Source organism: Perca flavescens, chromosome 14, assembly GCF_004354835.1.
Source record: "Perca flavescens isolate YP-PL-M2 chromosome 14, PFLA_1.0, whole genome shotgun sequence".
Classification (NCBI taxonomy): Eukaryota; Metazoa; Chordata; class Actinopteri; order Perciformes; family Percidae; genus Perca; species Perca flavescens.
The window spans coordinates 32103730-32120058 of NC_041344.1; the positions used below are offsets into that span (position 1 = coordinate 32103730).

The 16329-nt window shown below is 40.6% G+C and overlaps 2 protein-coding genes across 3 annotated transcripts; one reads left to right on the forward strand and one right to left on the reverse strand.

Moving 5' to 3' along the window:
• Nucleotides 1-3163: 3163 nt before the first annotated feature.
• rpl15 (ribosomal protein L15) lies at nucleotides 3164-5689 on the reverse strand. Its single transcript, XM_028597879.1, has 3 exons — nucleotides 5479-5689; nucleotides 5244-5380; nucleotides 3164-3517 (listed from the first exon to the last, which is right to left on the reverse strand). Exons 1-3 carry the CDS (start codon nucleotides 5648-5650, stop codon nucleotides 3212-3214), a joined length of 615 nt encoding a protein of 204 aa, XP_028453680.1. The 5' UTR covers nucleotides 5651-5689; the 3' UTR covers nucleotides 3164-3211.
• Nucleotides 5690-7704: 2015 nt separating this feature from the next.
• On the forward strand, nucleotides 7705-12502 carry nkiras1 (NFKB inhibitor interacting Ras-like 1). Of its 2 annotated transcripts, none has more exons than XM_028597577.1 (4): nucleotides 7705-7791; nucleotides 8087-8187; nucleotides 10347-10588; nucleotides 12228-12502. In XM_028597577.1, exons 2-4 carry the CDS (start codon nucleotides 8094-8096, stop codon nucleotides 12468-12470), a joined length of 579 nt encoding a protein of 192 aa, XP_028453378.1. In that variant the 5' UTR covers nucleotides 7705-7791; nucleotides 8087-8093; the 3' UTR covers nucleotides 12471-12502. The 2 variants fall into 2 exon arrangements, with proteins under 2 accessions (XP_028453378.1, XP_028453379.1); XM_028597578.1 differs by having other exon boundaries at nucleotides 7777-7863.
• The last annotated feature ends 3827 nt before the right edge of the window (nucleotides 12503-16329 follow it).

Sequence of the window (16329 nt, forward strand, 5' to 3'; positions counted from 1 at the left end):
TACAGACAACTGGCTCCTGACTGTCTCTTGTTGATTCTGGGCTGCTCCAACTACTCTCTGGCTCTCGCCTCCACTTTACAACAAGCCCTCATGTTTGGTATGGTCATGGCGAAACAGCTCATTCCAAGAGAATGGAAGTCAACTTCCTCCTCCCTGCGTCAAAAAGTGGCTAAATTATATGGTTTCTCATTTACATCTTGAAAAAATTTGGATTTCTCTGTCTAACTCCCATGCTAAGTTTATGCAGAGTTGGGGCCCTTTCATACAGCACATTAGAAGGGAGTCAGGATGAAGGTACAGTGGTGTGAAAAAGTGTTTGCCCCCTTCCTCATTTCCTGTTCCTTTGCATGTTTGTCACACTTAAGTGTTTCGGAACATCAAACCAATTTAAACAATAGTCAAGGACAACACAAGTAAACACAAAATGCAATTTGTAAATGAAGGTGTTTATCATTAAAAGGAGAAAAAAAATCCAAACCATCATGGCCCTGTGTGAAAAAGTGATTGCCCCCTAAACCTAATAACTGGTTGGGCCACCCTTAGCAGCAACAACTGCAACCAAGCGTTTGCGATAACGTGCAATGAGGCTTTTACAGCGTCCTGGAGGAATTTTGGCCCACTCATCTTTGCAGAATTGTCCTAATTCAGTTACATTAGAGGGTTTTCGAGCATGAACGGCCTTTTTAAGGTCATACCACAACATCTCAATAGGATTCAGGTCAGGACTTTGGCTAGGCCACTCCAAAGTCTTCATTTTGTTTTTCTTCAGCCATTCGGTGGTGGACTTGCTGGTGTGTTTAGGATCATTGTCCTGCTGCAGAACCCAAGTTCGTTTCAGCTTGAGTACACGAACAGATGGTCGGACATTCTCCTTCAGGATCTCTTGGTAGACAGCAGAATTCATAGTTCCTTTTATCACGGCAAGTCTTCCAGGTCCTGAAGCAGCAAAACAGCCCCAGACCATCACACTGCCACCACCATATTTTACAGTTGGTATAATGTTCTTTTTATGAAATGCAGTGTTCCTTCTACGCCAGATATACTTGGACACACACCTTCCAAAGAGTTCCACTTTTGTCTCATCGGTCCACAGAATGTTGTCCCAAAAGTCTTGGGGATCATCAAGATGTGTTCTGGAGAAATTGAGACGAGCTTTGATGTTCTTTTTTGCTCAGCAGTGGTTTTCTCCTTGGAACTCTGCCATGCAGGCCATTTTTGCCCAGTCTTTTCCTGATGGTGGAGGCATGAACGCTTACCTTAACTGAGGCAAGTGAGGCCTGCAGTTCTTTGGACGTTGTTGTGGGGTCTTTTGTGACCTCTTGGATGAGTCGTCGCTGCGCTCTTGGGGTAATTTTGGGCGGCCGGCCACTCCTGGGAAGGTTCACCACTGTTCCATGTCTTCGCCATTTGTGGATAATGGCTCTTACTGTGGTTCGCTGGATTCCCAAAGCTTTGGAAATGGCTTTATAACCCTTTCCAGACTGATAGATCTCAATTACTTTCTTTCTCAATTGTTCCTGAATTTCTTTGGGTCTCGGCATGATGTGTAGCTTTTAAGGATCTTCTGGTGGACCTTACTGTGTCAAGCAGCTCCTATTTAAGTGATGCCTTGATTGTGAACAGGTGTGGCAATAATCAGGCCTGGGTGTGGCTAGAGAAATTGAACTCAGGTGTGGACAACCACAGTTATAGTATGTTTTAACAAGGGGGGCAATCACTTTTTCACACAGGGCCATGATGGTTTGGATTTTTTTTCTCCTTTAATAATAAACACCTTCATTTACAAATTGCATTTTGTGTTTACTTGTGTTGTCCTTGACTTTTGTTTAAATTGGTTTGATGTTCCGAAACACTTAAGTGTGACACACATGCAAAGGAACAGGAAATGAGGAAGGGGGCAAACACTTTTTCACACCACTGTATATAGTGTTTGGGTGTGTGGTGTTAAAACTGGAACACAGCATTAAACACCACACACCCAAACACTATATACCTTCATCCCGACTGCAGCTGGCTTCATCAACATTTCCTCTTTAACTGTGAACAGTATGAAACCCAAAGATATTAAATATACGTACTGTAATATGAAACAACAGCAGAGAATCCTCACATTTGAAAAGCTGAAAACACCAAATTTATGGCGTTTTGTTTTTGAATGACTTGTCTGTAGGGCTGGGAGTTGGTTAATCAAGCCATGCATCCAGCTAATTTAAATGGCTGAGACTATTTGGCAATCACCGTTGCTGCATCTGGTGCTTAAGGCCACCCAAGACGACTGTGATTGGTTTAAAGAAATGCAAACAACCCAGAGCGGTTTATTTTCCTCCTATCCCAGAAAGTATGTGTGGTGTAGCCAGACCTTCCACAGCACTGTGGAGATAACACAATGCTACATACAGTATAACCCAGAACGGTAATGCAGTTGAGCCCCATTATAAAATCTTTTGAGAATACTTACACCAAGTTAAAGTCTTCTGACTGGCATTAACATTTTAGAGTAAACATTTCTGGAAAGATAAGATTTTGATTCAGCTGTACATTTATATATTTTGAGAGAATATGAATTAGCTTGTATGCCAGTCACTTGTGGAAGTACTCGGATATTTTACTTAATACTACCATTGTAAAACTTAAGTCCTGCATTTAAAACACAAGTAAAAGTGCAAAAGTATTAGCATCAAAATATATACAAGTACCAGAGACTCCGTGGAATAAGAGTAGTTATATAAAAGGCACACAGGTAATTGAAGAATACAGAATTGTGTACCACACTGTGAAACAGCACCTTGTCATTCATTCAATACTAGGTTGTACGTACAGGCCCTGCACGGTGCACACCCACACAGGTGGTTCCACTGATTAGATCTCTAGTCAGGTGGAGCTTTAATAAGAATTCTGGAGGTAATTAATGTGTCCTGCCCTGGCAAATACAAGCAGGACAGTGAGGGAGGGTACTCAGTCTGTACCTGCAAAGTCCTTCTAGAGCTCCAGTCAGTGAAATCACCTGAAGGGATGTGTATAGCATCCATTACTACTTAGTCCTTTACCAAAGCTTATTAAAGATAAGATTTAGTCACACTGATCTGATTGTATGGTCTGTCAAACCCCCAGTGGAGCTCCGTTTAATATTCTAACAGCTGAATGAACCAGACCACAGACAGGATTGTCACCATAAAAAGGAATTTTATTCGTTTAAATGTACAGACGGGCTTTAACGATAGCGGTGCAGCTGCATGGTGTTGCGCCTCTTCCAGGCAGCACGACGGGAGCCTCCAATGGTCAGGTGGAACTTGTGGCCCTTGCCCAGGCCACGGCTCTTCTTTCCTGCAGATGTCAGGCCACGCATCTCTCTGTGCTTGTGCACAGCCTTTGTGATCCATTGGGTGTCTGGGTTGCGTCTGATGGCCTTGTGGAAGGTGTCGATCAGAATCACCTCAAAGAACTTGTAGGTGGAGTCCTCACCCACCCAGTAGGAGCTCAGCACTCGCAGGCCTCCGCAGTGACGGCCAGCACGCTCCTAGGAAAAAAAATAAGTAAATAAAGTGAATGTTTCTGACTGGACAATCAACTCTGTTATAATTAAACAAAACACAATCCAACAGGGTAATATACGGCACCGACTTGAAGCTAAAAAAGCAACTCTGCTTTGGCAGCTCCCAGTGCAAGAAAGAAATGTGATTTGAACCCCCCAAAACCCTATAAAAAGATGCCAACAGTAAACTGGAGACAACATGCGCACATTTACCAACCATGCTGGTATGAGATTACAAAAAAAGCCAAATTAACAGTAAATCCCTGTTTACCGGAGTAGGAGACCTTCAATTCCATCTTATTAAGTGAACATTCTCTACAATATGTATACATTACAATTCACACCAGCAAGTTCCATTTAGGCAAATATGAAACAACTTTCCATCAGTTGTGACAGTCTGGTTTACCAGATGCACAGTGCTGGGATAAAGCCGGACTCTCCCCTTTCGCCATCTACTTCCAAGGACACCGCTACACCTAGTGCAAACTTTGTACTAGCAAGTTGCGTTTTAAGCCTTTTTTCCTTCTAAGTTTGTGGACCTCCGCTAGACAGTCAGCTGTCCTACAGAGTAAGAACCTGTCAGAAAACTAAATCTAAACTAGCATCTGTTCAACTTCAATAACTTCCTGCATTGTTCCATCCTGGTACAGTGGGGTTATTGCTAAGCATTAGATAGACTGCAGTGTTCATAAACAATGTGGATATGAGACCATAGATCCTAAACCAGTGTAATATTAACAAAGGCCTATTTTTAATTAAGTGTGCCAGTAATTCTGGTCAGTGTACCATCGTGCACAGTACCCTTAAAACTCATACAACATGGATTTCAGCCACCTGTGCTTTTCCTACAGTGACAAGTCAAAATGTTTCTTTGAAAAACATGTCAACACCATTCCTTTTGAGTATGAACTGTGGTGAAATTTTCAACATCAGATCCATATGCAAGTTGTGAGTTTGTCAGTCACATTATATATTAAAAAGGTCCTGAACACCATGAAGAGTGTTTTCATTTAACCTGGCTGATTAGACCTCTTCTTACAACTGTGCGGGTGTGTTTAGACTAATTAATTGACATCTTCCTGAGTCTCTTGTTAGCTTTGTTGTACCTTTAAGGGCAGGACAAATTACACGTCTATCATTCGTATTGGTAGGAAAGGTTTGTGACTTAATAAATTCCCATCTAAGCGCTGGCCCACCTTCACCCTGAGCAGAGGTCTAATCAGCCAGAAGGGATTATTTCAAATAATATTCTAATGATATCCAAATAAGTGCGCTGCACTTCCTATATGCAAAATCACAAACAAAGCATTGCCTGCTACAAAACTGAGTGTACTATACAGATCAGCTCTGACCCACAGAAGAGCGATCCTGTAACTTCAGCCAGCCAATGTATTTTTCTGAGTTTGACAGGGCGCATGGGAACATGTTGTACCCCATCGTATTCATTGTGTTAGCATTTGCAGTAGAATGGGTAACACATGAATACATCCATTTCAGGTGCAGTACATACAGTCATCTAAAAGCTCATCAGAAGCATCATCAAACCAGCAAAAACATAAGTAAAATTTATTTTTATAGCACATTTAAAAACAGCTTGCACTGAGCAGAGTGCTGTACATAGCGCATTAACCACTGAATAAAATACACTTACAGTACACTAACGTGTCTGACTGTTGGCCTTAGAGCCAAAGTCTAATAATCATGAACATACCTCAGCAGTTGACTGCAAACTGCGGGCAAACTTGATCTGGTTGACGCCATGGTGGACTGGCTTGCCATAGGTAGCACCCTTGGGCACGGGGCGTTTACGGCCTCCACGGCGCACGCGGACGCGGTACACAACGTAACCTGTTTGAATAAAACAAAAAGGCATGATTAGCAAAAAAGGCAAAGATGATGACCGATCACACGTGTGCAGGAGCACAAACTCTGGGCTCAGCACTCACCCTGCTTGGCCTTGTAGCCCAGTCTACGGGCCTTGTCAGGTCTGGTGGGTCTAGGAGCACGGTGGAGGTTGGACAGCTGACGGTATTGCCAGCAGCGGACACGGAGCAGGAAGCGCATCACATCGGACTGCTTCTTGCGCCACAACTCCTGCATATACTTATATGCTCCCATTTTGACTTATCTGAAGAAGAAAAAACATCAGTGTGCAAGTTAAACATTTGGTATTAACTCATAGCTTGTTTTAAAACATGACGTATATAAGGACTCCACAAAACAGGATTTATATTGGATAACATGCAGCCAGCATCTGCAGTTCAAGCTATAATAGGCTTACATGCAGTTTAGTGTTCCAAATTATTTTCCAAAAACCGAGTGTCCCCAATGATGAGGGTCTTATTTGAGACAGGTTAGGGTTTGGGGTAGCACAGGTAGTTTAGTAGGTTCATAATTAAGGACATTATATGGGGAATTTGGGACACTAAACTGCACGTATACCCTATAACAACATGAAACTGTCAAGCTGAGCAACATTCATAAAAATCAAATCAGACTGTCGCAATCATGTGCAATGTGAGAGCCGGCGAGCCAATAATTTGGCTAGCTGCTACTTTTTTCAGGTTAAAAAGTGAATGAGCTGTCTTTTAGATAAGTCAATTTCAAACCTGTGACTCTCAAGACTTAATAGAACATGGTTCAAGACCACTGAGGACTCCATATATTTATATAGTGAGACCATTCTAACGTTAACAGTTTCCAGACAGCCATGATTTCCCATTGTCTCCATAACCTCTAAAGCGGCGTTAATACACATTAAGACGACCCAGGTGTCTACATGTTAAAGCAGACGGTAAAAATGTACAAGTGGTAATAGTACCTAAGTCCATGCTTGTTAGAAATACAGCTAACGTTAGCATGCTAATGTTGGCCGCGGAGCATCTCAATCTGGCTTCACCAGAATGTTGCTAGCATTAACGTTACCCCAGAAATAACAAATTGCATAGGTCGTTTTTAAATGGGTTAAAAAAGAATAGACTCTACTAACTTCATTACACAAATTACTATACAGCACGGTACCAACACATTAGCTTTACTACTGCGGCCGGCTGTGACAATGGCTACTAGATCCGACTGCATCTCAGCACCATTAAAACAGGGCAATAATAAGTGTTTCTAACAATGTTTCTCAAAAACTAATCAAGGCGTATGGGATCGTTATTAATTCGCTAAACTATGTCCTAAGGCAAACAGACCGATGAAAGCATATTCATAATGATTTTAATGGATTACGTTGTGTAGAAATGTACAGAAAAACTCGCTTACATGATGGCGTACCAGCCGGAAAGAGAGAGGGTACGTACCCAGCATGCTTTATGAAAACGACTGTGACGCATTTTCTCTGTTGTGCTCATGGGTAATGTAGTCTTCGTTTGTTTCTTCATTTTTTTCTACTTTTGCGAGAATCAAACACGTGCTCTATTTTAAAATTAATTTTCAATTCAAAAGTAATTTTACAACATAATGTAATCACCCAGTTTTATATACACTCTACGGGGTAATCACAGTAGAGTCTAGACAAAAGACACAGGCATTTGGTGTGTATATTGAGTTTTAATCCAAACTATATATATATATATATATATATATATATATATATATATATATATATATATATATATATATATATATATATATATATCTCAAATTATTATAATAATAATAATAATAATAATAATAATAATAATCAACGTATGAAGACAATTTTTGATAATCTTATGCTATATAATTTATTGTGTAATAATATTAGATTTACGACATAATATTTACATGCACTGTGCATATTTGTAATTATGTTGACTCTTACTATTATTGTTGATTTCTGTAATTGTAATTGTGATAGTATAGTTTACACAATATGACAACAGTGGATCAGTGTAAGCACGTGAACAACTATCCAGCCAATACATTTATATAATACACAATTTATGCAGTTACGTTATTATTATTATTATTATTATTAGTAGTAGTAGTAGTAGTAGTAGTACTAGTGGTATTGTTATGGTGATAATTATGACCATTATTATTATTATTATTATTATTATTGTTATTATTATTATCAATAATAATAATAATTACTTATTTTATTTTTTTGTGGTGTGAACATAGTTTGACTCTGAATCATAGGGGTTTGTATTAACTCAGCCACGCATGCGTACTGACACAATAAATCTTATCGCTAGCAGAGCAGAATGGATGTACTGGTTGTGATGCTACTTTTAAAGACTTGATAGAGGCTAGTTATCGTCCTGATTCAAGTAAGAAGCTTTAGCAGAATGTACCAGTAACGTTAATGAACAGAGTGTGGCTCGCAGCTGGCTCGTTTCCTGGTGTGTTTACATGGCGTAGTATGAGTTGCTCCGTCTAGTCTGTTAGCTAGCTAGGCTAAACAACAAAACGCTGTCATAGCGAGCCAACGCTCAGGATAGAATCACAGATGTTTTGGGCGGTTCTAGAGGAGCTCTTGTAGATGATAATGTTATTTTAGCACGTCTGACATATGCCATATGAGACAATACAAATAATATGGCGTTTTGTGTTCATACATTTTAGGCTCGAAATGGGAAAAGGCTGTAAAGTTGTGGTGTGTGGCCAGGCAGCTGTTGGAAAAACTGCCATACTGGAACAGTTATTGTACGGAAATCACTCTGTAGGTAAGTATTGCACTGAGAACGACATGAGTCATGAGAAAAATAACTTTATTTTTATTTGTGTAATTGTTTACACTGTTTCATATATTATAGTATTCATATTTTTTTAACATGTTATATATATTTTTTACCTAATACATCTTATGTTGATGCTATACATTTTATTCATTTTTAATGTTCATTCATTCATTTTTTAATTCAAGTACTTGTGTGCTGAGATTGAGGTACTTTGTGGTGAGACCTACCTGGGAGACTGGGCCAGGCTTTAGTTGTAAAAACTGCTAACAACTGTCACACTTGTAGGTATTTTGTGTTAGTTGCACTAGGTTTAGGGCTGCTGCTTTACTTGTATTGGTTTTAACGTTGGTCTGATTACAAGGTTTCCCCCAGAAAAATAGTTTAGCCCGGTTTGACGAGAGCCCGGTTAACTGATGGCAGCATTAATGTACGTAAAGCTCAATAGTTTCTGTCTGTGATAACAGAATCATGGATGAAATCGGGAAATTGAGAATTTAAAAAAAGCTATCAGACAGATTTCATAGGGCCCTACATTAAGTCAGTGATAAAAGCTAACTGGAGATTTGGAAATATGACTACGCTTTAGTTTCCAACCGAGCCACCCCGCTGTGACTAGTTTTAAAAAACGTCTTAAAAATACATTCACATTTTTCCACCAGTGGCTTAGGCCTGGTCGGGGGTAACTTAGGCCCGGTGGGCCACCAGGCTTGCAATACACTGGAGGAAACACTGGATTAGGGATTTTTTGTTTCTATGTTTGGTTGTGTCATTTTGCTCTTATTTCAAAGAGTCCGCTGTTTTAGGCAGCACCCACAGGCCCGTTTTCCTTTTGTAGTTTGTGTACCCGATTTAGTTAAATCACCTAAACTCTCTCACCAATAAAGAACTTTACCGAAAACGCCTTCCCTTTTCCCTTACGTGCTGGGTTGTAACAACATACATGTTTCTTACTCCTATGTTTAATTCTTATTTCTATTTGTCCTTATACTTTCTCCATATATTTCTACTCAAATGGAGCATATGTAATGAACTGAAATTTCCTCTCAGGGATCAATATGAATGTTTTGATTGATTGATTATACAGACCGGTCAAGCGTGGATTAATATGGGTTATATGTATGGGGCATTTTGTGGCTCTAATTTAGATCACCTTGATGTGGTTGACGACTGAAACTTTTGCTACGATTATTAAAATCGATTGTTTTCCCTAGAATCTCTCTCTCTCTCTCTCTCTCTCTCTCTCTCTCTCTCTCTCTCTCTATATATTTATTTATTTATTTATTTATTTATTTATTTATCAATCAATGATTCACCTAAATATGTTGTGTTTATATGGTACCGCTGATGGAGACTACATCATATCCATTTCCAGCAAAACAGACTGAAAGCAGAAAATGCAGAAGGTCTATGTTATGTTCTTCTTTACAAAGTAAATAAATGTCAGACTGACTGACTGACATGTGATGTCATTCTTCTTAGAAAACTATCCGTTTTTAGAAATGTCTCAGGATATACTGTCTCTAGAAGTATGTTATTCAACTTTGGTTTTTGTTAAAGAAGGAAAAGTAAATCGCAATACTCAATACTATCAAAACGCAATACTTCTAGAATCACAATAAATGAAAATCGGAATACAAATCGAATCGGCACCCATGTATCGTGAAAAAATCGAATCAGGAAGAAAGCATATTTTCCCAGCCCAAATGGTTTACCTTGTCCTAAAAATAAACAATCAGGTTTCAACAATAAGGTTTGCCCCATGGCAAGTAAATCTAACAACCCAGCTGGGCATCATGGTATCATAAATGACCTTATTGTTCCCTTGCCCCCGTCGGAGAACGCATGTTGAATGATTTGATTGAAATGTGCCGTTGGCCAATCAAGAATTGCGTTGGTGCTTGATGCCTTTGACTGTTTATATATTTATGCTTTATGATGCTTTTAGCTTTTTCTGACATTTAGTTTTCACGCTTTTTGGCGTTTTTTTTTGTCAACGCTATTGAAGTTTCAAATGTTTTTTTTATAGTGTTTTTTATTTTTTCTTTGGTGAAAGTTGGCTTTGAGCCAGTAGAATTTTGAACGTTGAACCCTGCCGATGGAAGTGTACCGTCCCTGGTTTTCTGAAGGTGTTGTGTATTTTCCAGGCTCTGAGTCCAGTGAGACCCAGGAGGATGTGTACGTGGCCTCCGTGGAAACGGACCGCGGTGTGAAGGAACAGCTGAGGCTTTATGACACCAAAGGCCTCCACGATGGACAGGACCTCCCCAAACACTACTACTCGGTGGCGGACGGCTTTGTGCTCGTCTACAGCGTCGACAGCTTGGAGTCTTTCAAGAAGGTGGACGTCCTGAAGAAGGAAATAGACAAGTCCAGAGATAAGAAAGAGGTGTGGCTGGGACAAAGTATGCTTTAACCAGCAGTCATATAATTAGGCATGGGCCGGTATGAGATTGTGACGGTATGATAACCTTCAGCAAAAATCTCACGCTTTCACGGTATTGCCATTACAGCTTTGAATGTATTATTTTGAAACAGGGTACAAATCTTTGTTTTTGACACTGTATTTTATTTTGAAGCACACTGGCAGGGAGAAGTAGCCTGGATGCCAGCCAAACTTAGGCCCCCCCCCCACCACATTTGAGGTCGGGAAGTTGGGTCTGGACTTGATCCGTTGTGGAGCAACTATGCTCAAACCAGAGCTGTTTGGACCAATCAGATTGTCAGGGCGGGCTTTATACGATGATTATATGGATGATCAACAGTAACGTAATCAACCACGTCACGTCACCTTGGGTTGAATTTGTTTACAACAAAGACGGCTGCCGCTGGAGAATTGAGATTTGTAGATTCGGCCATGGCGTCTGTTCTAGAAGATATCGACAGCGCGTTCATTTTAAAAGAGGAACAGAGAACCGCGATCGAGGCATTTGTCGATCGGAAAGATGTTTTTGCCGTCTTTCTTACGACACACGTCACATAATCCATTGCTCTGATTGGTTTTAGGTCTATCCGTTGCTCTGATTGGTTGTAGGTCTATCCGTTTCTCTGATTGGTTGTGGGTCTATCCGTTGCTCTGATTGGTTGTAGGTCTATCCAGTTGAGTGCAGAGGCATTTTCTTTCCTGGTTCGGTTGAAACACGCCCCATAATCACAGCCTAGTGGAGCAGCATCAGACTCCGATCAGGCTAAGGGAGAGGGGTTTCTAAACTGCACTTTCTGTCCGTGACTCATAAAAAAAAAAAATTAAAAAAAATGCAGGATCAGTATGACGAAATTGTTTTTGTGGTTTTGAAACCGTGGCTTTTTTGAAACCCCGGCATACCTTGAATCCAGCATCCGGCCCATGCCTACATATAATATGTGCTGTTCTCTGTCTCCTCTGTGCAGAGAATATCAACTCCGTCCCAAAATGCATTGCTGCCTTTTTTATATATTGGCAAACATCCACACCGTATAGAACATAATTTATGATATTTGAAATATCCATTCTAACCAACAACCCTTTCTGTAGTTTCAGTTTAGTTTCAGGCGGGGCCCATGTTGTGCAGCTGTACATTGTTCTGTTACCTGAACACATCACGGTGTAGGTAGTGAAAGGTGTGAACAACTGAAACACTAAATAAAGATATGAGAAGGCTAAGGTTACATTTTTGAGAAAGTAAAATTAGCTTTTATTGATATGGGTCAACTGCCTTTGCATGTACCAACCTTATTTAGCTTTTTTTTTTTTTGTGATTAACAATTAAAATTAAAATGTTTAAACACACAAAACATACAGCTCGCAACATGAACGCACCCTGAAAAAAATCATGAAAAGATGACACAGTAACTTCAATATTCCAGCTCATTCAACAACACCGTGACAAAATAGACAATAAACCAATTAACCATATGAATAAATGACATCACCATAAGCCCATCATACACGTCTCTCCCCGGCACAAAGCTTCTTAGGAGCTTATCTTTCATTTTTAGTTTCTTTTTTAAACATGTTGAAAGTAAACTAAAGGAGCCCTGTTTGTCAGGTGACGGTGATCGTGCTGGGGAATAAGACGGACCTGCGGGAGCGTCGGCAGGTGGAGCAGGAGGCGGCGCAGCAGTGGGCGCGGGGCGAGAAGGTGAAGCTGTGGGAGGTGAGCGTCGCCGAGCGCAACTCGCTCATCGAGCCCTTCACCCAGCTGACCAGCCGCCTCACGCAGCCCCAGAGCAAGTCGGCCTTCCCTCTGCCCGGACGCAAGAGCAAAGGCACGCCGTCCAACGACATCTGAAGCTCTGACCATTCCAGGCGCCGCCCCCCCCCCGCTCCTTTCACTCGGCTGCATTCGCCTCATACCGGAATAACGAGTCGGACAACACGGGCCGGCCTTTGGGTTAGCAGCAAGACTTTGGGTTGCTTCTGTGTAGATTTGACCATTTTACACACATTAATTCAGTTATATATGCAGTTTTAACATCAATCAATCAATCAATCAACCTTTATTTCTTTCTAGCGGTTTACAGCATCCAACAGGTATGCAAAGTGCTTTACAACAAGGAATAAAACAACATAACCTACGATAAAAAGAATATAATACATAGAATACAGTGCAATCTGAAAAGGTTGCATAAAAACAGGAGGAAGAAAGGGACAAATGTCACAGCGCTACTATGTATTAAAAGCCATTCTAAATGAATACAATTACATAATAAATAACATAATTTTAGGTAGAGGAGTTCAACCTTTTGAGAAAATATGCTTATTTATTTTCTTTCTCAGCGTTAGACGAAACGGTTGATATCAAACTCATGTCTGTATCGATAGTTTGGATCTTTTAAAATGGGGTTGTATGAGTTACTTCTCCATAGTCAGTGTACTAGCTGGGGAGGAGGGCAGCAGCTAAATGTATTTTTTTATTTATTTAAAAGGCCCACCTAAAAACAAATCATTTAATTCAGTATTTTCAAGGCTTTACCTGTGGAGCCTTTATGTTCAGCTCTCTACAAAGCCACCAGACTCCTTTAACAGAATTGGTCATTTTACCTCGCAGAACACTGGAGTTGCTGGTCACTTAATTTGTTTGTTAATTCTGTAAGTTCCTTACCCGTTTTTAGAGGTAGAGCAGCGGCTCCTGTGTTATGCGAGGTAAAATGTCAAAGGAGTCTGGTGGCTTTGAAGAGAGCAGCAATGACAACTTCACTTCCCCGTCGTAAAGGGCCGTCTGACAGCAAGGTAAAGCAGTGAGAATATTCTAAATGTAGCGCTCACTTAAACTGATAATGATTTTTATTAGGTGGTCCTTTCTTTCAGGTGTCTAAAATACATGAACATGGAGAGCCTAGCTGAGCATAAAGATTGAAAGCAGTGGGGAAACGGCTAGCCTGGTACTATCAAAGTTCTAAAACTCTGCCTATCAACACCTCTCATTATCAATAGGTTATATCTTGTTTGCTTAATCTGTACACAAACAGAAATGTAAAATCTTTTTTTTTTATGTGAGGGGGTAGTGATGTGCTGGAACTACTTCTTGACAAACAACAGGTTATCCATCCGCTCAGCCCCTCAGTACAGTGTGTCCAGCTGTAGTGCGGGTTGCCAGATATGGTCATTGAGCCCAGACTTAATAAAGATGAGTGGTGGTGGGGTAAGTGAGTAACGTAGTGTAACTAGCACAGATCGCGTACCCACAGCAGGGACTGTTTGCAGCTCCCCAAAGTCTGGTCGTTTGGTACCATGGTGCCTTTACAGAACATAAACCCGAGACACCAACTGTTATCTTGGCAACCTGTGCTATAGCCGCACAGAAGTGCTGGGCAGATGGATAAACTGTTGTTAATCAAGAAATAGTTCTGTGGCCGGTTGGCTCGGTTGGTAGAGCAGGCGCACATATGCACAGGTTTATTCCTCGACGCAGAAGGTCCAGGGTTTGAGTCCGACCCGTGACGGCTTCAATGCATGTCTTCCCCCCCCCCTCTCTCTCGCTCCCCTTTCATATCTCAGCTTTCCTATCGAATAAAGTCGGAAATGCCCCCCCCACCCCCCAAAAAAAAAAAAAAAAAATAGTTCAAACATGTAACTTCCGCTTACATCACAAATTGTCATTTTTACATTTCTGTTTATGTTTGGTTCAACAAATTAGACCCAATGTGTTAATCAGTGAGCTTTAGACTTGTGGTTAATTTTTTTTGGGACAGAGCCGGGCCAGCTGTTTCTCTGCTTTCAGTCTTTATGCTAAGCTAGGCTAACCCCATTCTGACTGCAGCACTTTAACACACAGACATGATACTGATCTTCTCCATCTCCCTTACAGAAAGAAAGCAACTGAGCATATGTCCCAATGTGTTTACTAATCCAACGTGGATGCAGGACATATTTCATTACTTTCCCCGCAAACCAAACATAGGCGTCAACCACAAACCAAATCCACATCTGGGACACCTCTTTTCTGTACAGTGTGGAGTCAATCTGTTTTATTTTCAAAAAACCTTAGCACTTTAGTACCAAAGATTTGACACAACCCATAACAGATATTGTGGGTTTACACTTTTGAAGGATACATTTTAGTCCATCTTACGTTAAAACATTATGCCCATATGTACATTGAGTCATCAGTCGCTGTAATCCTTCCTCCTCTCCTTCCCAAGAGATCCCAATCTAGTGCTAATACAATGAAAGTGGACAAAATCCACAGTCCACTTCTTTTGTTGAATGCAGACTGCTGAAGCCTGATATTCTATGAATGCAATTTTGCTTCAAATAACTGGATTTTTACCCCTATTTAGGGCTGGGCAATATATTGATATTAAATCCTGATATGAGACTGGCTATCTTGTTAGATTTTAGATCTCCTAATATGTCATAGATGTTGTCTTTTCCTGGTTTTAAAGGCTGCATTACAGTAAAGTGATGTCATTTTCTGAACTTACCAGACTGTTGTAGCTGTAGGGCTGAGTATCGTTCAAAAGTTTACCGGTACCGATACCTGGAATTCGATAACAGTTTCTGAACGCTACTTTTTTTTCAATACCAATAAAAAAAAAAAAAAAAAAAATCCATTTCAACAAAAATAATCACTACATTTTACCTTACGCTCCTTTACAACTATGTGACGCCCACTGTAGTCAAGCCTCTCAGAATACAAGAACACTCAGGTGAGCTTATTTTCCTGCCTGCCTCCTTGACATGTAACATTAGACAGCCAATCAGCAGCATTATTATATCTTGGTACAAGCATTCTGCATGCTTATTAGCTTACTGGTGCTGATGTGATTTACTCCTTATGCATTACAATTTGGTACTGATTGACAAAGCATTTTTTTGATACTCTATTTGTCTTTATCCACTTCATCAATATTTCCACATTATTTATCTAAAATATCTGTCGCAGTATCAAAAATATATTTGATTTTTCTCCACATCGCCTAGGCCTACCCGCATGTCTTACATTGGATTTGCCCTAGGAAGGGATGTCCTCATGACCAGTATGGATGATTCCAGCAACCTGTCCCTCTTTCAACGTACACGTGGGCTTGTTGTACATAGTCATAGACTTGAGAAATCGGAAACTGTCCTCAAAGCTGTGGCACCACACTCTTCTCAAGTAGCTCATAAATGCTGCAGTCAAACAGTATTTCCACACAAGAAATGTTATTTGCTACCATTCTCGCATCGTCAGACCTTCCTCCTCAGCACAGTCCACACAGCATTCCGGGATGGGAGAAAAATGTGCTCTGGTTTATTGGTATTTCTTTAAATCAATCACAATCGTCTTGGGCTGTGCGCCAGATGGAGCCACAGTGCCTCTGCTAAATAGCCTCGGGAAGGAACTTGATTTGGTGGAATGTGTGTACGTTTAAAAAGTAGTTTTAGTCGTGCAACTCCGATTGGATAGATAGTCTAGCTAGCTGTCTGGATTTAACCTGCAGAGATCTGAGAAGCAGTTAACCATAGTCCTCACAAATCCACCGGAGGTTAGAACACCAACACAAAGGAAGAGGAAGGGGACGGACATCTGGCAGAATTTCCCGCAACACCTGAACAATCGCGGAAGTGGAACGTAGTGGATATAGACTATTTCCCACCTGATGTGAATGCATCATGAATACTTGTCCATTGGCAGGACTCGGCTGGTCTTCCTCCAGTCCATCTCA

Bases quoted from the DNA above. Each gene is read 5' to 3' on its own strand.
- rpl15 (XM_028597879.1), bottom strand. From the start codon at position 5,650: ATGGGAGCATATAAGTATATGCAGGAGTTGTGGCGCAAGAAGCAGTCC. The intron at 5,381-5,478 runs GTGAGTGCTGAG...TTATTCAAACAG, and splicing joins GGGCTACAAGGCCAAGCAGG to GTTACGTTGTGTACCGCGTC. The intron at 3,518-5,243 runs GTATGTTCATGA...TTTTTTTCCTAG, and splicing joins GTTTGCAGTCAACTGCTGAG to GAGCGTGCTGGCCGTCACTG.
- nkiras1 (XM_028597577.1), top strand. From the start codon at position 8,094: ATGGGAAAAGGCTGTAAAGTTGTGGTGTGTGGCCAGGCAGCTGTTGGA. The intron at 8,188-10,346 runs GTAAGTATTGCA...TGTATTTTCCAG, and splicing joins GTACGGAAATCACTCTGTAG to GCTCTGAGTCCAGTGAGACC. The intron at 10,589-12,227 runs GTGTGGCTGGGA...CCTGTTTGTCAG, and splicing joins AGTCCAGAGATAAGAAAGAG to GTGACGGTGATCGTGCTGGG.